The sequence below is a fragment of the Oreochromis aureus genome, linkage group 2 (genome assembly GCF_013358895.1).
Source record: "Oreochromis aureus strain Israel breed Guangdong linkage group 2, ZZ_aureus, whole genome shotgun sequence".
Lineage (NCBI taxonomy): Eukaryota > Metazoa > Chordata > Actinopteri > Cichliformes > Cichlidae > Oreochromis > Oreochromis aureus.
The window spans coordinates 33,987,127-34,009,964 of NC_052943.1; the positions used below are offsets into that span (position 1 = coordinate 33,987,127).

At 40.2% G+C, this 22,838-nt stretch overlaps 1 protein-coding gene across 1 annotated transcript in view; it reads right to left on the reverse strand.

Moving 5' to 3' along the window:
• Positions 1-658: 658 nt before the first annotated feature.
• LOC116317986 (GDNF family receptor alpha-1-like) overlaps positions 659-22,838 on the reverse strand; it is a 93,389-nt gene continuing 71,209 nt past the window's right edge. Inside the window, exons 5-8 of the mRNA XM_039622107.1 lie at positions 22,365-22,474; positions 19,779-19,913; positions 18,573-18,709; positions 659-5,181 (exon numbers count right to left, since the gene is read on the reverse strand). Coding sequence (XP_039478041.1) covers positions 4,960-5,181; positions 18,573-18,709; positions 19,779-19,913; positions 22,365-22,474 — 604 coding nt within the window. The 3' untranslated portion in view covers positions 659-4,959. The remainder of the gene's footprint in view (positions 5,182-18,572; positions 18,710-19,778; positions 19,914-22,364; positions 22,475-22,838) is intronic.

The window sequence follows — 22,838 nt, forward strand, 5'->3', positions numbered from 1 at the left end:
GCTAAGTCAGCTACTTCATCGAGAGCAAAAAAAAAAAAAAAAAAAAAAGCACCACCTACCGTTCTTTATGCAACTTCAAATGTCGGACAAAGTTGGAAGTTGTTCCATCTCCGCTCTGTGATTCTCTTCTTGCATGTTTTGCATATTGCATTTCGTTTTTGTTGACTACTTCGTGTTTATGTGTACCGAAAGAAATTACTCTTGGGAGCATTTTTGGCTCGAGCGTTTTTGTTCTTTTTTTTTTTTTTAAATCTGGTTCATTTGATTGGCTGTGCTACAGCCCACGCTCACATACATGCGGAGTGTGGTAAGAATGAATGAATGAATAAAGTGAATTAATGGTCCGCACTTTTTATATAATATGTATGTTAAATTTTAGATTTGGGTAAAATATCAAGTCTTTTCAAGTAAACAGGTTCAAGTCCAATTCAAGTCCCAAGTCACTGGTGTAAAGTCAAGTCACAAGTCTTACAACCTTTTTTCAAGTCAAGTCTAAAGTCATAAAATTAATGACTCGAGTCTGACTCGAGTCCAAGTCATGTGACTGGAGTCCACACCTCTGGTACAACGTGCCAAGTTGTCTTTATACTCTGCAGTGACACAGCAAACCTGTGTTAAAGCTTAATGAAAATGCATAACTGAGACAGTGACTGGGGGGTAAATGTTTTATTACTATCAGTATCCACCAAACTGCAGGTCTGAAAATGTGAACCCAACATCATTAAGAATAAGGCTTCAAAAATGTGAGTCCAAAATGAGTGGCACATTGTCTTTGTCAAGCTTGTATATGTGTATGGTATACTCTCCTGTACTGCTGTTTTTATTACTTCCTCACAGAACATCAGTAGTTGCTGTGCAGACCTCCTCAGTATTTAAAGATAAGAGCTTTACTCAGTCTCTTATCATATTTCACTGAGTGACACATGCTTTGTCTAAGACATGTGTATGAGTGTGTTTCCTCGCAGTTGCATCTAACAGCAGCGCCTCAGGAAACAGAGAGGTTACAGTACCCCGCAGACCTGTCACCTCTCACTATGTCTGCCCTAAACCATTCATTCTCTTTGTAGTCTGTTTCCTTGGCGACTTTACAAAACAAACCTCTTCCTCCTCCTCTTCTCTATGTTTCCTTTAACATTCTGCAGAAGAAGAAAACAAGAAAAGCTCTTGTTTTCTGCTCTTGCATTACCCTTTTCCTGTTTACTTCATTATATATAATTCTTGATTCCTGTCTTATTCTTTTCCCGCTTTATTCCAGTTGCTCTTTTCTTTTTTCTCTTTCCCTTCATTTCCTGTTGCGTCTTGTTTTTTTTGTCTGTCCTCATTTTTCCTTTATTCTCCTAGGTTATCCTTCTGATTTTTATCTTCCTACTTTTGGCTTTTTTTCCTACTTGACTTTTTTCCTTTCCCTCTCTTTCTCCTTCCCCTCTTCCTGATTCCACATCTCTCTTTTCAATTTCATCTTGCATCTTTCATGGACTTTATTCTTTGCTCTTCCTTCTCTGTGATTCTCTTTTAGTGTTCTTTTCTGCTTTTAATCCTTCCCTCTTCCTCTTTTCCTTCCTTCCTTTAGACTGTCTTTATCTCTTTTTTCCCTCTTCCATCCACTCCTCTTGTTTTCTTTTTATCGCCTTTAGTTCTCTGACTTCTGTTCTTTTTTGTTTTTTCTTTTCTTCAAACTTACTGTTTCTTTCATTACTTCTTCCTTCTCTTTTCTTTCTCTCCTCTTGTCTCCATCTTCCCAACCATCTTTCCCTCTCTCCTTCCTCTGTCTCCTTTCTTAGCTCTGCCCCATCAGTGGCGCCCCCACAGATGGAAGCTAATTTTACATGTTCCACAAAAATGGGAAATGAGAGGGGAAAAAAGTCGTGTAAGCAAGAGATTTATAAGACACAGAAAATCGAGAGCTGGCAATTCTCTGCCATGTTTGTGCTCCAGGGCCAGTGATTTAGCTATCACTGCCTGGTAGCAGTGATAGGACACACACACACACACACACACACACACAGCTTCTCCCCAGGAGTCTGTCAGATGTTAAAAAGATGTTGTTGCAAACTGATCATCAGCAGCTAAAAACAAGTCAAACATCAAACACAAAGACCACACGGGGACTCGGCCTTATTTCTCTAACATACATTTCTCTCCTTCCCACTCTCTTCATTTTTGTCCGTGTTCATGAACCTGCCAGGGAGCTTTTTGATTTGTTCTGCTGTTTTAGAGATCATATTGTTTCTGGTGTGTTGTTTTTATTATGACTGCTTAATTCATATTACTGCCTGTGGCAGGGCAAAGGGACGGGGATGGAGCAATAAAGCAAGAGAGAGCTGCATGGTCTTCATATATGGCAGGCAGCATGTGTGCAAATGGGGGGCTGTGGATGTCTGTCCAAGCATCCAGGGCTGTGCTAATGAGGGTGGCAACGTTACAGTGCAATTGTCAAATTATAATGACAATTTTTGACAATTTTCTTTGCAGTCTCTGCTTGATCCCTGCACTTGTATGCACAAACACACACATCACATACTTGGCACTTAAACTGAGAGACAAGCGTGTAATTTATCATTCACTATGGCTGGAAAGCAGAGACAGCGGCAGAGCGACTGGGAAGGCTCCATTCATCACTGTGATAAAGTTTGACTTGTGAGTTGTACATCAAGACCTCTTTTCCCTTCAGTCATTGTCAGGATGACCCTTAGACAAGTAAGTCGCAGCCAGTGACACCAATCATTATTCATAAAGTTAAAAAACAAAACAAGTGACAACAACAAAAAAGGGTATAACGTGCAAATGTTACACAGAGTTTGGATTCAAACCCAGGACCTTCTTGTTGTGATGCAACAGCACTAACTGCTGCTCATGACGGTCAGTGGCAAAAGGTGGAGGACAGCTGCAGATTACTAGGACAGCATAAACTTACAGTAATGTTCAGATGATCAATGATCAATTAAGCACATCTGGGGCATTTTATTAAATTTGTCTTTGCAGAATTTGCCTGCTTAAAGGCAAACAAATAAGCTGCAATAGCAATAAAAACCTCGACTAAAAGGGAAAAAAGTGTGGTAAATTAAATTGTAGGGTGATGATGTTATGTTATCATGATAAAAATAAAATTTATTGATTTATGACCTGCTGTAATTTAGAAGTAAATATTTGAGTAATATTTGTGTAGCATATTTAATTTATTTTTTAACAGTTTTCTTACATAAGGGGAGAATTATTAGACCCCCTGTGAAAAGTATTTCCCAAGCACTGTTAAATCAAGCAAGGAATTTTTAACACAGCTTTTCAAAACATTCTCATTTATTTTGGATGCTTACATTATTTTACTTTAGACACAGAAACAAAAGTATTTTACAAAATCACTTTTGAACATTTTTTGGTTTCTTTGTTTTTTACCAGGGACAAAATTATTGACCCTTCTGATGCTAATAGTCAATTATGTATCCTTTTTGCTGGATAACAGCCTGCAATCATTCCTTAGTAGTAGTTTTGAACTGATCTCACAAACATCTCATGAGCAATCCCAACCCATTCTCCTTTGGCAGATCTCTTGGGGTCCTCCAGATTTGATGTTCTTCTGGTATGGACCTTAGGTCCACCCTAATGGGATTCAATTCAGGGCTTTGGACAGGCCAGTTTGGGTTCTTTGTTTTGTTGAAAGAATGAGATGAATATGTAACAGGGCCAGTTTTACTGCTGACTGCTTGAAGTTTTCTTTCAGAATCTTCATAAATCCTTCTTTCTTTATAATTATTTCCACCTTCACAAAATTCCCCAGATCCAGAAGCACTGAAGCATTCCTACAGCATCATACTCCCACCACCGTGTTTCATTGCAGAGACTGTTCTTTGGGTTGTAAGCCTCTCCCTTCTTTTCCCAAACATATGCAGCGTCTCTCAGGGCGCAATTCCGGCATGCATGATCTTTAGCATACGTCAGTCTTGCTTGTAACTGTCTGTTCTGTAGAAGTGAAGTTTTTCTTGGCCTGTAACCTTGCAGTCCACTTTTCTGCAGTGTTCTAGTGGTACTTTGAGACTACAATTCATGACCTGGCTAAGTAGTTTTAGACGCATCTCTCACTAGTTTTCTTTCTAGTGTCTTTGAAATCTTTTGCTTAATTGACAGGCTTATTCTGTACAGTGTGGCTCTCTTTCAATTTCTTGATTACACTTTTCAGTCCAGTTATCAACACTGTCAAGGACTCATAACTCTGCATATCCATCTCATGTTTTATGGGCATCAACAGTCTAAAGTGAATTGTTTTTTGGTTTTGGTATCATAATTTCTCTAGTGACAACTCTTGCTAAAGTACAGCATATAAATTTGCAGATAATCCTCAGTATTAACTTGATTTTTTCTGTAGTAACTATGTTATTATATGCAAAAGAAATAGGTTATACTTTCTAAAGAAAACTAGTAAGGGAATGCTATGTTGAAAATCCATTGCTCTGTTAAAAAAGCACTTGGGAAAATTTGGACATAAATGTTACATTTCATGACGTGGGGGTGGGGTGGTGATTGTGGGCTAAGAACTTTGTTTCAGGCATTTTGGTATGTACTCTGTATGCCTTTTATATACCAGTTCAAAATATTGTCTAAACTTTACAATTGGGTGGTACAAAATGACACAAAACCGCTGCCAGAAAGTATTTGCTGAGACTACAACAAGCGACTTTCAATTTTTCTCTAGACTGGTGATATGAACAGCTTTATTATACTTGTTAAGTAACTGCAGTATATGAACACCCTACCACAACTAGGATTTCTGTGCTCGTCAGACCTTTTACCTTCAGTCACATTCGAAAAGAAAAAAGAGCCATGTTTAGGTTAGAGGGCAGAGCATGGGGATCGAAGGATTCTACAGACAAATGGCAAAGTCCATTTTTTCAATTTTGGAATTATAATTTTACAGCAATGAATCTAAAATAGTTGTGTGTATGTAATTTCTTTCCATCCTCTGTATTACAGCCAGCTGAGGGAAAATGACAGGAGAAGAAGCAGGCGTAGCATGGCTTTAGCAGGGCCAGTGGTCAGAGATGTGGACCCCCCAGTCCCAGAAGAGCCCAGGTTGGACACAGTAGCCCTCTCTGAGTAGAGCGGGATGACATCAAACTGGCCACCATCAGCACCCTCCTGCTCATCTTCTGTTTGTGTCAATTCCTCCTCTTCCTTACTGTCCAACACCTGTCGGGGAACAAAGTGTGAGTGAAAGTTATTGTTGCATTTTTTCTGCTTGGACATTTTCACATTTCATAGTGTTGAAAAACAGTGCCACTCTCTGGGTCCTGGTGAGGAGGAGCTGTCAAAGCTTTTATGTGTTCTGTTGAGTTGAGAAAATAGAAATTGAAACTGAAAAACTGAATCTGTATTAATTATTTAAGCTGAAGCTATTAGCACATGCCTAATTACATTGTGTGTTTTTCTGTTTTGTTTGTTTGTTTTTTGCCATTTGCAACCACAAACGTCTTTTGAGCAGAGCCCTGATGATCACTGCAGTGATATGGGTGCTAGTGCTGCTGGTTAAATCCAAGACCTATGTGCAGACTGTTGCTTTTCTCATAATATGCCACGATCCTTCAGATGAAACACTGCCTCTGATCCTGGCTTGTTATAGGTATTTATATATATCTGACTGGGATTGTTTGAGTCTTTTCTAACATTTGATTATCTAGTGTGAAAATCAGAAGCTCCAAATAGGGCTGAGATGAGCAGCAGGTATAAACTGAGAGGAATGAAGTGAGTTAAGGTGGGTCCTGTAATGCCTTGAGGATGCAAGATGGAATGAGCCGAGAAGAGACAAGATGTGAAGAAATAAGACAAATAACATATTAGTGAATAGAGGAAATGATGAAAGGACACAAAGAAAAGAGGGAGGAGGGAAGGAAAAGGATTTGAGAGAAGAAATAGGACGGGGAAGACACAGGGCATGAATAAATTCATGCTAATAAAGCCTAAGCGATGCACTGCTTCCAACCAACACCTCAAATAATCTGTTTACTGGGAGAGAGACAGACAGACATAGAGAGCGAGCGAGCAGAGGAGGAGAACCAAGACAGAGAGAGAGACAGTTGGAATCCCCTCTTGTCCACTGGCCCAGATTATCTCTGGCAGCAAATGCATGCTGGAAGCTAGAGAGCCACAGCCGTGGCAGATTGTGGCCTTTCCAAGGTTACATTAGGCAGGGCCACAATTGGCTTGGACCACATTTATTGGTCAGTGATGGACAAGAGCAGCCGGGAACCATGGTTCTCAAAAGATGTGTTCTCACCACATTTCAGAGTGTGTTTATGTGTGTGTGCGTGTGTATGCGTGGGGTGGGGGAGGGTGTGTGTTTGGGGTGGGGGAGTACCTGAGTTTGTAAGTGGGTGTGTGTGTGTGTGTGTGTGTTTTGGGTGGGGGAGGGTGTGTGCGTGTGTGTGTGTGTGTGTGTTTGGGGAGGGCCAGTGACAGAAATAGTGTGTCAGTAACAATCTGTCAGGACAAGGAAGGTAAATAGTGCTTGAATGGTCAAATCTAAAAATAGACATAAATTAAAATGAAGCAGTAAGTGAGTAATGCAGTGTGTCTAATTTCATCTCAAACAGATGAAACCCATTTTACAAGCATATATTCTGACGGGGCTGCACCTTTTTTCTCACGGTTTGCACATGAGCACTGTGGATAGAAAAATGATGGGAGAGCAGCGTGTGCTGGCTCTGAGGTCAGTTACAATAAGTACTTTGTGTGGAAACAAAGCATTAGCGAGTAAACAAATGTCAGTGATCAGCAATGTAGATTATTGTCCTCTTGGTAAACACCTTGGCCAACATTGTATGTGTGTGTGTTGGAGTGTGTGTGCTTCTGTGCTGGGATTATTTGTACCAGCGGAGAATGCAAACATGGCACACAGCCCAGATCTTGTCTGAGGCCTTTAGTATGGGCTCAAAATGTGGTCATAAATATTTTGTACTTGTAAATCAGTTTTGTATGTGTAAAAAAGATTTGTGTGTGGACTTTTTTGGAAGCCAAAAAAACCCTGCAAGTTACAAGTACGAATTTTGACCCTATTTTTCTTCCTTTCATCTGATTGGTCAATGTCATGTCATTCACAAATGTAACAATCCAATCAGAGAACAGATGGATTTGGCTGTTGGAGGGGCACATTCACACCAATGTGGTGTGAATGTTGGATAAAATGTCATGGTCCTGAGCCTGGTGTCTCAGTGTTTATGTTTTTGGTTATTAATATTCTTTGTTTCAGTTAGTTTCTGGTTATATTTCAGTGATTTTTAGATCTCAGGTTTTGTTCTGTGTGTCACGTCAAATAAGATATTTGTGTATCTCCTGTGTCTCCCCACTCAGTCATGTCTCCATGTCGTTGTTTGATACTCTTGTCTCTCTCACAGCCGTATCTCCTTGTTAAGTCTGTGTCATCGTGCCTGTCTTATGTTTCCTGTTTTACTTTGATAGTCTCATGTCCTGCGTTCAGTGTTTTCAGTTTTGCTTCCCCTTTGTTTCATCAGATTAGGTTCATATGTGTCGCCCTCCTGTTGCATATTCCCTCATTACTCCCTTGTGTATTTAAGCCCTGTGTTTTCCTTTGTCCGTTGTCGTGTCATTAACTACCTCCATAATAATAATAATAATAATAATACATTTTATTTATAGGCGCCTTTCAGACCCTCAAGGTCACCTTACAGTAACATGTAAACAATACCATAAAAACATAAGAAAAATGTATATATAGCAAACATGGTAGATAAAATTTAGACATAAACAGTCATAAAAGTATAAAAGCAAATATAAAAACTGAGCAAGGTAAAAATGGCCTAAGACAGATCAGGTGTATGAAATTCTAAACAGATGAGTTTTGAGTAGTGATTTAAAAGTGGTGAGACAGTGTGTGGTCCGTAGAGCAAGTGGAAGTGCATTCCAAAGTCTCGGGGCAGAACAACTAAAGGCTCTGAGTCCCATGGTAGTCAGGCGAGCAGGTGGAACTGACAGAAGGGAAGCTGAAGAAGAGATAACACACATGTCTTGTGTGTTATCTCCGTGCTCCTCATGTCTCCTTGTAACTCCTAGCTCCTTGTTTTCCCATTTTCTAGTTTATTAATTCTGTGTCCCTAGCTTCCTAGTTTCCAGTTTAGGTTTTGCTTTTCCATGTTTGCTCATCAAGTGCTCATCAAGCCCCCATCAAGATGCTGGAGAAGAACACCGGAACCGTGAATTGGGAAGCAGGCAGAAATAACAGGATTTAGGCAACTGCACACGAGCCCGAGGACGACTGCTGGAGTTCCAACACCAGGCTAACATCAATGGGTGAACACAAACCAAATGACTTTTTATTTACTTGAACTACAAATGGCACTTGTCAGAAAAAGTCTAGATAATGAACAGCTTTAATGTTTTCCCTGAAAGAGTTTAGTTTAATATGTTCCAGTTTACCAAACTGTTTGAAATATTTAATTTGAGTAGAGACGTACCTGAGTTTGTAAGTGGGTGTCAGTATATATGTATATTCACACAGTACTATTATATTTGTGTTGGTACTCTTAAACCAGGGAAAGTGTTATAGGAAGCCTTGATCTGTGGGTAAAAGGCAGTCGTTATCCCCGCCTTACCTGGGCAGAGCTGGAGCATCCTTCTCTCCTACTCTGTTTACCTGCTGCTCATCTTTAATCAACTGTAATACTTAAGGACCAGTGCGGCCATCCAGACCAGTGCGGCCATCTAGACCAGTGCGGCCATCCAGACTCTGGGAGATTATCTTAGGATGGTAAACGGTAAACATGACTCCCCGAGTTGTCACCCCGTGTTCTCCCGATTTGACTCAAGTTCCTAGGGTCATGACAGTCTTCAGCAAGGAGGTGGCTCCTTCACTACCTCCCCACAGGCCATACGACTGCTGCAAAGACCTCGTCCTGGGCTCTATTACCTACCAGCAAATTGTACAATCTCTCCCGCCCTGAGAGGGAGTGTATGGAGAAATACATTAGGGATTCCCTCACCGCTGGGATAATTTGACCATCCTCCTCCCACATAAGGGCTGGGTTCTTTTTTGTGGCCAAGAAAGATAAGACCCCCAGGCCATGCACTGAGTACCGTGGACTTAATCAGATCACAGTGAAAATTAAATATCCTCTTCACCCCAGTAATTCTGTCTTCAAACTCCTCCAGGGGGCATCCGTCTTCACTAAACTGAACCTACGAAATGCTTACCATGTGGTTCGAATTTGTGAGGGGGATGAATGGAAAATGGCGTTTAATACACGCCTCGGTCACTTCAAGTCTTTAGTGATGCTGTTCAGCCTTAGTAAGGCCCCAGCTGTCTTGCAGGCACTTATCAATGATGGTAATGGCCTATATTTGTATAGCGCTTTACTTAGTCCCTATGGACCCCAAAGCGCTTTACGCTACATTCAGTCATCCACCCATTGATGACTGAATGTACTCATCCATCCATGTGCATCAAGTTTTGCATGGGCTCCTTGAGAACAGACTGTATGTAAAAGCAGAAAAATGTGAGTTTCATGTAACTACAGTATCTTTCGGCTTCGTGTTTCAGGGTGGGCAGGTGAAGACTGATCTGGAAAAAGTAAAAACCATGGCGGATTCGCCCACTCACACCACCTAAAAGCAGCTTCAGCGATTCTTGGTGTTTGCTAATGAGGAAGCCAAGCATCCATTTGTTGTACTGACTGACCATAAGAACCTCCGCACAATACACTAACCTCCTCAGCCACTGATCTTTCCCCTTTTGAGGTTGCTTTTGGCTACCAGCCACCCCTGATCCCAGCCTTGGAGTGAGAAGTACCAGTTCTCTCAGTCCACCAACGTCTACATTCTGAGTTACCTTTAGTTTCCTTTTGCACATATTTAAGCAATCATCATTTTCCTCAGTTTTGTGTAAACGTGAAAAAAGTATAGCAAAGTTTATTCTGCGTCTTGCTGTCTTGCCCATGTCCCTCACTTCTGTCCGACTAAGCTGCAAAACACCACAGAAAGCTCATACCAAAGGAAAAGAGAGATATCTTAAGGGAGTTATGAGTTTAAGTTGGTGACAAAAATACCTATATATGTAGATGGGGGAAGGACCCACAAAGGGTTGGGAATCAACACCAGAGTGGTGTCCCCTCTTTACTAGAGGTTTCCCAGCTCAAAGCACGAAGGGGCCAGCACTTGACAGGTGTAGCTGACCTGTTTCGGTGGATGTCAGCAGTTCTAAATACAGTTCTTTGTTATTTAAATATGTCTCCCTAAAGCTCTTCTGCCAACCGTGGCATTTAACCATTGTGAACATGAAACAAAGGAGATGTTAGAATTATGTTCCTTAATGTAAATGATCTGGGAATTCCAGTGAAAAGATGTAGAATAATTACCAAACGTAAAAAGGAAAAGGCACAGATGAACGTCCTTCAAGAAACCCATCTGCTGATTGTGGAAGATGAAAAACCCAAAAGATTTGTCTTCAAAAATACTTTTTATTGTTCACATAGAAATTCACGTAAAAGAGGAGAAGCAATATTAATCCCTAATACTATTCATTTTGCGTGTAGAAAGGAAATTAAACACAATGAAGGCAGATACTTCATAGTTAAAGGACTGATGGACCAAACATTGTTACACTGGTGAACGTGTATGCACCACCTGAAAGTGGACGGAATTTTTTAAATCTCTGTTTGACGCTGTATCAGTGGAAAGTGAAGGAATCTGTATATGTGGGGGGAATCTGAACGTAATAATAATTAGTCATATGGACACAACTAGCTACAGGAACCTGTTACTAAATTAATTAGAAATATGTGGTGATGACTCTGTAAGGCTTCATGTGTTTTTGCCTTTGTTTTTGCTCATGCTCGCTTTACCTCTGCTGTCTCCTGCCTGGGCAGAACTCACCACAGGCTCTCACTTTTGGCCCACGCACCTGCAGGCAATTACACACCTGAGGCTCATTATCCAGCAGTTTCTTGGCCACTACTTAAGGTGGTGGCTCAGAGCTTCTCGTCGCTGGACCGTTAGTGTAACCCTGGCTTTGAGTTTCTCTTGTGTTTTTCAAGCGTTACTTAGCGTTGATTCTACTTCATCTGTTTGTAAACAGATTTCCCTGGACTGTTCTCTTAGGCATTTCCTTTATTCCCAAGTGTGAGTATTTCCCTGAGCAGTGTGGCGAGTGTTGCGTGGAGCGTGTTGGCATACGTGAGCAGAGCAAGAGTGCAGAGCAGTGGAGTGTGTGGAAGAGCCCCCTTTCCTCCCTACCCTTGGATCCCCGGAGTCCCCATTCACTACCAACACTTTGTAAATAGTTCACTTGGTGTTTGTAAATAAAAGACTCCATCCATCTGCTTATCCTTTTCAGGGTCGCGGGGGGCGCTGGAGCCTATCCCAGCTGTCATAGGGCGAGAGGTGGGGTACACCCTGGACAGGTCGCCAATCAGAATCAGAATCAGAATCGTGTTTATTGGCCATGTATATGTGCAGACACATACAAGGAATTTGGTTCCAGTAGATGGTGACTCTCAAGCACAGCAATGTAAATCACTCACACACACACACACACACACACACACACACACACACATTTCTATATATACATTAAACATGCACAATCTAAACTTATATATATAGAATACAGGATGACAGAAATGAAATGAGGTGGAATGAATACTACAGAATGTACATAAGGTGCAGTTGCAGTCTGGCAGTGGGAGCAGTGTGACAGTTCAACTGTTTAGGAGGGAGATGGCGAGGGGAAAGAAACTGCCTATGTCGCTTCCTATGTCGCAGGGCCAACACAGAGAGACAGACAACCATTCGCACTCAAACCTATGGGCAATTTAGAGTTTCCAATTAAGCTATCCCCACTAACTGCATGTCTTTGGACGGTGGGAGGAAGCCGGAGTACCCAGAGAGAACCCACACAAACACGGGGAGAACATGCAAACTCCACACAGAACTGATGGTGGAATTGAACTCAGGAATTGCTGTGCGGCAACAGTGCTAACCATCTTGGCACCATGCATCCCAAAAATTAAAGACTGTTAAGTTTAATCTTTCCGTCTGCGCTTGAGTCCGTTCAGTCAGCCCTGACAGGAAGAAATGATTTATTGATGTACAGAGAAATTGCCACCCTCTCCAAAAGAATTACACCCACTACTCAGTAACCCCTTCTGTTAATTCTAGAATAGACTATTTTTTTACACAAAGACAGAATAGGGATAAAATTCGAGAGTGCGTCATCAGAGTATTGGATGATTCAAATCATAGTAATTAAAGCTGAGGTTGAAAAGTGCAAACAGAAATACAATTTGGAGGGTTGATGTCAGAATATTGAACAACCCAGAGATAATTAAAGAAGTCAAGGGGGAGATAAAACAATATCTAGAAGAAAATGATGATGATGATGATAAATTAGGACCAAAAGCCACAAAACTACTGGCAATTTACAGCATTAACAACAACACATTATCAACTTCAACACAAATCCAATGAGATATCTGACATTTTTAAGAAATACTTTTGGACGGTAATTTAATTTTTGGAGTTTAACCTGTATTACCAAGACCTTTACTTTACTTTACTTAACAAATAACCACTAATCAAAATGAACTCAAAGCATTTTTGGAGAAACTAGATTTACCATCAATTGGACAAAAACAGAATGACATTTTACTTGCAAAAATAACTAAGGAGACATACAAATGACAAATGGCAAGCTTAAGGCAAATAAGTTTATTTCAGTAATTTAACTTAAAAGGTGAAACTAATATATTATATAGACTCATTACATGCAAAGAGAGATATTCCAAGCCTTTATTTGTTATAACTTTGATGGCTTACGGCTAGAGCAGGGTGATATGGCCAAAAATATTTATCACGACATATATTTGAAAATTTGCGATAACGATATAACTGAAAATACAACTCCACAACTTTACTAGCGCAAAAAAACCCCATCCATTTATTTTCACTTCAACAAGCAGCTGTTTTTTATGTGCATTAAAGCTATATAAAAATTTAACAGTGCAAATGCAAATTCCTTGCTTAAAGTTTAACCAAAAGGCATTTCCAGTAGAAATGGGCTGACATATCCTGAGCATAACCATGTATAATATCCACTGAAGTTCAAAAGAGGTGCTTTGCAACATTAAACAGCAGTGTGCCAAATAAAAAAGCAAATTCGTATTTTTTGGACCATAAGGTGCACGGGATTATAAGACACATTAAGTGAAACAAAGCAGTCAGATAAATCAAACTTTATTCAACTCATTCTTCTTGCTTCCTCCACTTCTGTACCACTGATTCATTAATGCTGTATTCCATCACAGCTGCTCTATTCCCATGTTGTTGCAGTATATTAATGACTAACCTCGTATTGTGGATGGATTATCTCAGTTGTTCTCCTGGCTGAAGTTTGGTCCGTTTACAGCATCCTGCCATGCGATTGCATTTGTCCCTAACCATCAGGAACCCTCACATTAACTTTAATCGAGTGGAAAAGTGTTAGCGTTCATCCTCCAGCTTCACTGTTTATGTTATGCTAACATAGCTGTGTCGCTAGCGATCACATAGCACATCATTATATACCAGCTAGCCCAACTTCAGTAACCCTACAAACATCACTGCTGTTTAGTTTCCTGTCTTCATTTATGTTGGAAGTGATAGCAGAGCTGTACGTTTGAATTGTTTTCGGAAATCTCTCAGTCAGAACATGCTATATCATGCTTAGGTAACTAGCGAAAATAGTGAGCTAACTTCCGCTAACTTCCTGCTAACTTCTAACTCCGTTAAATGTAATAAATTCTGTTTTCATGGATGCCTGGATGTTAAACTTAATAGCTACACCTGGTAAAGCAGCAATGCTGATCGTTTTATTAAAGATGAAAATAATTTAAACAGTTTTAAACTCTCACTGATGCCGCAGTGTTTGTTTGACTTTGGGACCTGAAGCGGACGGAGTTTAGGACCCAGATTACTCCCAGATTTACGAGCACCTTATTCCGACAAATACGGCAATCCGATTGTTCAGTGATGACGTGACGAATCCTACTTCCGGGCCTAAAGTAGTCTGCGTTTAATATGGCTTTTGTGTTGTTAACATGTTTAATGTTTTGTATTTTCTTCTATTTAATCTCAAAAAGCTCCTAAAACAGTCAGTGATCACTGTTGACCTCCCTCGGCTTTTATTACTGCTAATCATTTATTTAAGCTCAGTTTTTAAAACCTTACGATGTAACTACAGCACAGCCCGTGCAGCAGTATATGAATGACCAACCTCGTATTGTGGATGGATTATCTCACTTGTTCTCCTGGCTGAAGTTTAGTCCTTTTACAGCATCCTGCCATGCGATTACATTTGTTCCTGACCACCGAGAACACTCACGTTAACTTTTATCAAGTGGAAAAAAAGTTAGCTTGTTTATGTTATGCTAACATAGCTGTGTCGCTAGCGGTCACGTAGCACATCATTATATACCAGCTAGCCCAACTTCAGTAACCCTACAAACGTCACTGCTGTTTAGTTTTCTGTCTTCATTTATGTTGGAAGTGATAGCAGAGCTGTACGTTTGAATTTTTTTCCAAAACCCCGCAGTCAGGACATGCTATATTGTATTTAGATAGAAGCTAGCGAGCTAACTTCCTGCTAACTTCTAACGCCGTTAAATGTCATAAATTCCATTTTCATGGATGCCTGGATGTTAAACTCAATTGTTACACCTGGTAGAGCAGAACACTGATCATTTTATTAAAGATGAAAGACTTTAGACAGTTTTTCAACTCTCAGTAATGCCACAGTGATTGTTTGATATATGGACCTGCAGCGGAGTTTAGGCCCAGACACGGCCAGTGACGTCAGATTGAACAACCGGATAGCTGCGCCCCGCTTGCATGTTCTACAAAAAAAATGTGCTTTGGTGGGTATCTGACAGACAAACACCAAACCAGTTCCCCATCACTGAAGTGGCACCATTTTTACAAACCAATTCTGGTTCATCCGTTTCACTCAACGATCCGCTTTCTCCCTTCTCATTCTCCGTTTTTTTTTGGCCATGTGCGTATGAAAACAAAGGCACTGTGCATGCGCGTTTTACCCATATTCTATCGCGATATTTAATTTTCTTATCATTGCCTAACATTGTACCGGTATTACCGTGAACGGTATAATATGGCCGAGCCCTACTTACAGCTTATGAAAACCTCAGACAGCTCAGACAATTAGAATATTGTGAAAAGATTCAATATTGTAGGCTCAAAGTCTTTAAATGGTCTCTCAGTCTGGTTCAGTAGGAATTCCAAACATGGGGAAGACTGCTGACCTGACAGTTGTGCAGACAACCATTATTGGCACCCTCCATAAGGAGGGAAAGCCTCAAAAGGTAATTGCAAAAGAAGGTGGATGTTCCCAAAGTGCTGCACCAAAGCATGTTAATAGAAAGTTATGTGGAAGGGAAAAGTGTGGAAGAAAAGCTGCACAAGCAGCAGGGATGACTGCAGCCTGGAGAGGACTGTCAGGAAAAGGCCATTCAAAAATGTGGGGGACCTTCACAAGGAGTGGACTGAGCCTGGAGTTAGTGCACCAAGAGCCACCACACAAAGACGGATCCTGGACACAGGCTTCAAATGTCGTATTCCTCTTGTCAAGCCACTCCTGAACAGCAAACAATGTCAGAAGCATCTTATTTGGGCAAAAGAAAAAAAGAACTGGTCTATTGCTCACTGGTCCAATGTCTTCTTTTCTGATGAGAGCAAATTTTGCATCTCATTTGTAAACCAAGGTCCCAGAGTCTGGAGGAAGAATGGAGAGGCGCACAATCCAAGATGCTTGAAGTCCAGTTTCCACAGTCTGTGCTGATTTGGGGAGTCATGTCATCTGCTGGTGTTGGTCCACTGTGCTTTATTAAGTCCAGAGTCAACACAGCCATCTACCAGGACATTTTGGAGCACTTCATGCTTCCTTCTGCAGACAAGCTTTATGGAGATGCAGACTTCATTTTCCAGCAGGACTCTGCACCAGCCCACACTGCCAAAAGTACCAAAACCTGGTTCAATGACCATGGGATTATTGTGCTTGATTGGCCAGTAAACGCGCCAGACCTGAACCCCATGGATTCTCTATTGGGCATTACCAAGAGAAAGATGAGAGACACGAGACTGAACAATGCAGAAGTCCCTAAGGCCGCTATTGAAGCATCCTGGTCTTCCATAACACCTCAGCAGTGCCACAGGCTGATAGCATCCATGCCACACTGTATTGAGGCAGTAATTCATGCAAAAGGGGCCAAAACCAAATACTGAGTACATATGCATGATTGCACTTTTCAGAGATCCAACATTTCTCTATTTAAAATCCTTGATTTATTGATTTCATGTAATATTCTAATTTACTGAGCTTTTGAATTTGGGGCTTTCATAAGCTTTAAGCCATGATGAACAAAATTATAAAAAATAAAGGGTTGAAATATCTAGTGTTGCATGTAATGAGTCTATATCATATATTAGTTTCACATTTTAAGTTGAATTACTGAAATAAATGAACTTTTGCATGATATTCTCAATTTTTCAAGTTTCATCTGTAATAGGGAAGGGAGTCGAGAACCGGTTCCAGCAGCCCAATTCTCCGGTCTGCTTAGGTATCAGTCCCACTTTTCAGTTCTTGCACTCTGGCTACAAACAGCTGATTTCAGTTTGTGTGCTGGAGGAGGAAAATAGTGGAGCAGTCTCCAGCGTGGATATGGACATTACTTTTATTTTTATTGCACAAAAGAATGAAAGCGCGACGGTAAAGTGGAGACTGCTCCAGGACAGGAACAACTGCATTAAGCTATTAATGCAACTTCACAAGCTCTTCGTAAGCACTGGCACAGACTGCATGCTAATGGTAAGCTAGCCAAGAATGCAGAGTAAACGCAGAACCCAAACCCAGCACCGTGACATAGTGCTGAACTTTAACAGGTAACAAGCTGATAAGCAGTCAGGCCGCAGCCTCCATTTCTGCCTGTTCATGTTTCTAAAGCAGAATCACAGTGACCATCACTTTAAAGCATGTTTGTGCTGGTTTCCATCTTTCATGTGTGCTGTCGGCTTTGTGTTCATATCTAAATACTAAGTGAAAAGTCACCCGTGTTCTCATTAGTGTGTTCATTTTACAGAGTAACATGAGAGTAACATAACGAGTAGTATAACGAATGTCTTTTTTCTGGGTGTAATTAAGGTACGTACTGCAAGAAAGGTGAAAAGTTTTAAGAAAAGTATTCTGTGTAATATGTGCAATTACTTTCTTGAGTAATGACCCCCACACTGACCATAACAAAGAGGGGAAAGACTTCCAACGTGCACAAACATTTGACCACACAGCATGTAATTAATTTGCATGAATGTAATGTCTTTGATATACTGCTTAGAGATGGTGGTGACTCTCAAAGTGGAGCCAATGAGAATCAATAAGAAATTGAATCGATAATCGATATTGATAATGGAATTGGAATTGCTAAATTCTTATCAGTTTCCATCCCTATATATTAAAGCACTTGCTCAGATGATTAGGCAAGATAACTTGTTGACAGGGATCAAAATCAATAACCAAGTACACACTATTAGTTTATTCACAGACAATATCATGATATGTTTAACGAACCCAGTTAATTCCTTTTTTAAATTAAGTCAAGCATTAAACACATTAGGAAAATACTCAGGTTACAAGATAAATATTAAAAAGACTCAACTTCTATTATTCAATTGTATTCCAGACCAAAAGTTCCAAGAATTGAAAATAAACTGAAATAATAATAAATTGAAAGCAAACAAACAATATCTAAGTTTTTAGTTACAAACATAACTGAAAACTTAGCGACCTTATACCAAAGCAACTGTTCTGGTATATTAATGCAATACACAGTACACCAAATAGAAATAGAGACCTCGATATTCAATTTTCCAATCCAAAGAAGTATAGGGGAGAGTAAGATCAAAGTTTCAGATTTACTCTAGAAAAATGATACTCGGTAGTAAAACTTCTAAAGCTGGAAATGGATTTATTACTATTAAAATGGATAGTATATGACAACAAATTCACACCAGGAAAATTAGACTCCAGCTTAAATGGTGGGCACTAAAGGGGATTATAGCACAATTACTCAAAAAGGACAGCTCATAAGCTTTCAATATCTAAAAGACACATTTGACCTCACGAGCCAAGATTTCTATGGATATCTAAATATATTTATATATAGATACGTGTGAGACTATTATTTGAGATAACACTGGCAAGTGGCACAACAGTGTAGCACACCCATTTTGAGGACCCCCATGATGGTTTTTCCTTGTCCTAAATTGAAAGATTTAATAAATACTGAAAAGATATCAGCTTGATTTTTACAGGCCCATAGTTTTAAACCAGTAAAAATGGAAGACTAACACAATAACTGAGGTATAAAAGCCCAGCAACAGAGTAACCACATAATAAATAAAAAAACATGCAGTGTCACAGTGATTTGATGGGCTTAGACCAAAGATAACAAGAAGGCTTTAGGATAAAAGTCTGAAAGGTAATTTAAAATGTGGCAGCAGTGATGAGCGGTGATGAGCTTTAGCGTACTCACAATGTTATTGTGCTCAGGCAGGTGGTTATTGTTCAGCAGTTCATCCTTCTGAACCAGCGGGGAGGGTCTAGGCGCAGGAGGTTGGGTGATGTCTGCAGGTAGCGAGCCGAGGCTCCCCATCCAGCTGATGGAATTACCTGCTTGGAGAAACAGCCACATCACTCCCTCTGTCTGTGTGTGTGTGTGTGTGCAACACTCCATCTGTGTAGGCATGAAAAAACATCTATTTGGCAGCTTTATTGTTAGAGCTGTTGGCAGCTAGATAAATTACAATGATTTATGGACAATACATCGATTTATAGATCCAGGCTTTAGTGTTTAGATGTTTATGGCCATTGTGAATGGACACCATTATTGACAGTTCTTGTGATTGAATGACAGCTGAAGGGGCTTTATCCTGCAGATTTTTCTTTTTCACACCCTACAAACCCACAGAGCCAATCTGTAAGACTCTCCTGACTACTAAGGTTGCAGCATGTAGCTGCCTTTTAAAAAAAGGTAGAGCTCAGTTCATGCTGAGTACACCACTGCTGGAGACAACCACCCAGACTGATCCAGCAGACAGTGTCACAGTCATTTTTCCCTTTCTTTCCTTTGAGCTGAATCTTGATATATCTTTGATATTAACACACATTAATGCTGTTTTCACAATTCCTCAGATGCATTATTTAAAGCAGACATTATCAAAATAAATTGTGTGTCAAGTCTTGTGTGTCTTTTTTCAAACAATCCCAGAAATATAAACACTTGCATGATTTAGTGTAAAACACATCTGCATTTGCATGCAGAGCATCATGGGACACCATTAAACCATAAGCTGTTACTTTTTATATTTTTTAGGCTACATTTGAAAAATTGGCTGCACAGCGTAGCTTATGCTACCTCATGAGGAAATGGTTTTAAGTAAGTAAGATTCATCAAAGCAGTCATTTTCTTTCTGACAAGTAGGTATGCATTGGACTGGCCTGTTTTTTCATTCATTTATTTGATTAACAGCATTTTTTGCTGTTGCATTTGATTTTATTACATGTAAAATATTTAATTTATGTATCATGGCTGTCAAACAATTTAAAAATGGAAATTAACAAATTATATTGCAATCAATTTAGACAAGGGGTAACAAACAAGTTAATCAAACTTGTTACATCCTGTTATTTGGAATGAAAAATTACTGCTGTATATGAAACGTATGTATTGTAGACTCACGCAGGCAGCTGTTGTGGGTGAAGATGCGCTGCAGTTTCAGACATTCCTGCCACTGGTTGCCACTGCCTTCACAGTTGCACCACAGCGACACATCTGCAGAGCTGTTACTGATGTAGTTGGGCGTCATGATGGTACCTGTGGTTTTAAAAGGTCAAGGTGCTGTCATAGAAACTTTGCTGTGGGCAGATCAAAGGTTCTGGATTTTCCATTTTAATGATTATCAATCTTTGAGACGATATTCTAAGAGACTTCAAGCATTTATTGGCTTCTACATAAAGTTTTACTTAGAACGACTGAGCACGAAATTGAAACCCGGTTTTGTGTTCTGCAGAACAACATAACAACCACTTAATGACCTTCATTTAAAGGACCAAGGGATATTGAAATTCTGCAGATCCTAGAGTTTTCTGGTGCTATCTTATCAATTTTTAAGCCACAAATCTGCATTTTGAAAATTAGCTAGCGCTTTAACAGGCAGTAAAAAACATGACTCAGTGCAAAACAAACACACAAAGAACATTTCAACATTTGATACATTAGTTTCCATTTGTTCTGATAGATAGATATCTTAATACATTTAATATCAACATTTTTGGAGCCCTCGTGTAAGTTACTTAACAGGCAAATATAAACTACTTTGGAATAGAACATGGATAGAAATAACAGAAACTATTATCCATCCCTCAGTTTACAATACAATAAGGTTTTCACTACAGACACGTGAACAAATATTGTAACACGTGTCTACAATTCAAATGTAGTTTTCTGGGATCATGTTAAAACTGGCACAATACTGTAATGTTAATAAAAAAGGTAACTTATTTGATACTGCTCTTTCAATGTATATGTTCTTTTTAAAGGAAACCAATCTGTAAGTATGGGTTAGTACCTCGGGCAGGCTACCTCAGTGTAAAAGTTTGTGCCTTTAAAAATGCCATGAGACTTTGAGAACGATCATCAACTAGTGTCTGTTCAAGACAGCATGCCCATAGTACTGATGTGTCAGAAAAGAATTAAAGAGCGAGCTCTTTGTATGTGTTTGTGCCTGCACCTGCACATTTGTGACGTTGTGCTAGTAATCAGCATAATAACCACACCCCTAAAAGTGCACCCTGATGAGACCTGGAAAACAAACTTTCAAGCAACAGTGAGTACACTAGCATATATAACACCAGGTAGTGTGTTAATTTGTGCTGTAAGAACATCTCCACCCCCATTAAGCTCGCCCAAATTACCAGAACACAAATATCATAACAAGGCCCAGAAGAACCAGATTGGTTGCAACCAATAGCAACGACGTAGAAGCGACAACACCATTGTACTGTGTGAGAAACATGCATGAAAGCCTGCACAAGTGTCCAATTTGAATTTGTAGGTGCAATCACGTTGCAGAAGGCTTCAACTTTAATGGTCCCAGAATGTCATCTCTGCTTTTTGCAGATGATGTGGTTATGTTATCTTTATCAGGGGGTGGTCTCCAGCTTGCACTGGAGCAGTTTGCAGCTAAGTTTGAAGCAGCCGGAATGTGAATCAGGACCTCCAAATCTGAAGCCATGGTCTTCAGCTAGAAAAGGATGACGATCCCACTTTCGATTGGGGACAAGTTGGCACCCCAGCTGGAGGAGCTTAGGTATCTCAGGGTCACATGTGAGGGAATATGGTGGCAACAGATTGAAAGACGGGTTGAGAAGGCGTCTACAGTGATGGGGACACTGTACTACTCTGTTGTGGTGATGAGAGAGCTGACTGTAAAAGCGAAGATCTCGATTTACAGATCAATCTACGCCATCAACCTCACCTATGGTCAAAAGCTTTGGGTAGCGACTGAAAGAATGAGATTGTGGCAGATGAGGTTTCTCTAAGGGTGGCTGGTTAGAATGAGGAGTTGAGACATTTGAGAGGGGCTCAGGGTAGAGCTGCTACTCCTCCATATCGAAAGGAGCCAGTTGAGGTGGTTTGGGCATCTGACAAGGATACCTACTGGGTGCCTCCTGGGTGTGGTGTTCTGGGCATGTCCCACTGGAAGAAGGCCCATGGGAAGACCTAGAACATGCTGGAGAGATTACATCTCTCAGCTGGCCTGAGGCCGCCTTGATGTTTCCCCCAGATAAGCTGAAGAAGGTGGCTGTGGAGAGGGAGGTCTAAGCTTCTGTGCTTAAGCTGCTGCCCTGCGATCCGGCATGGATAAGCAAGTAAATAAATGTCTGTAAATTTCAAACACTATTGATGAGATAGATTACAACATCAAGAGAGGGACTGTAAAATGCACATTTTTTTAAACTGCAATGGTGTCAGATGGGACAGGTTGAAACAGTGACAGTAGGACTCGTTCCCTTTTCTTTTTCCTCTTTTTCGTTGTTTTGTCCATGCTGTGTATTTCATGATTCTTGTTTGTTACACTTCAAAAGTAACTAAAGGCTCTGTGTTTTCTAAATTTCTCTGAAACTGTAGTAAAAATGACAAACACACCAAACCCGACACTTCAGCAAGTTCTGTCTTGTTGCTGGTAACCTGCAGCCTTCTATTTTTTTGGTAAGTCAGTAGCTTATTCGTCTTTTTCTCCCTCCTTCCCCGTGTGTTTAGTACCTATGAGTCCAGCGTAGGCTCGGAGACAGAGGCCTGGTGAATCTTTCAGGCAGCCGCTGACTGGCAGATGAGATGGCTGGCAGTTATTGAGGAAATCAGCTAGTCTGGACCTGGCAACAACACAAACAACAAGTCAATATCAACATTAAAAGCAGGCAAGACTAACTTACACAACACCTTCTGATGTATAATAAACTTAGTACAAAAAATTTGTCTTTGGCTGAATATTTCTTTGCTGTAGCAATGCTCCTTAGCAAAAAATCATCTGTCTTTAAAAAGCCTATTTATTTCCCATTAAATGGTGTCACATTTGTAAAGAAAATGCATTTATGGTTTGAGCAGCAGAGTATATGGGTTGCACCCATGAAAAATTTGCCAAATATTATCTGCCAAATACTAAACAGCTTATTCTGTTATTGACTCTTGTTTTGATCCTCTGTTACTGTAGACACCAGCTGATGATCAGGTGTTTGA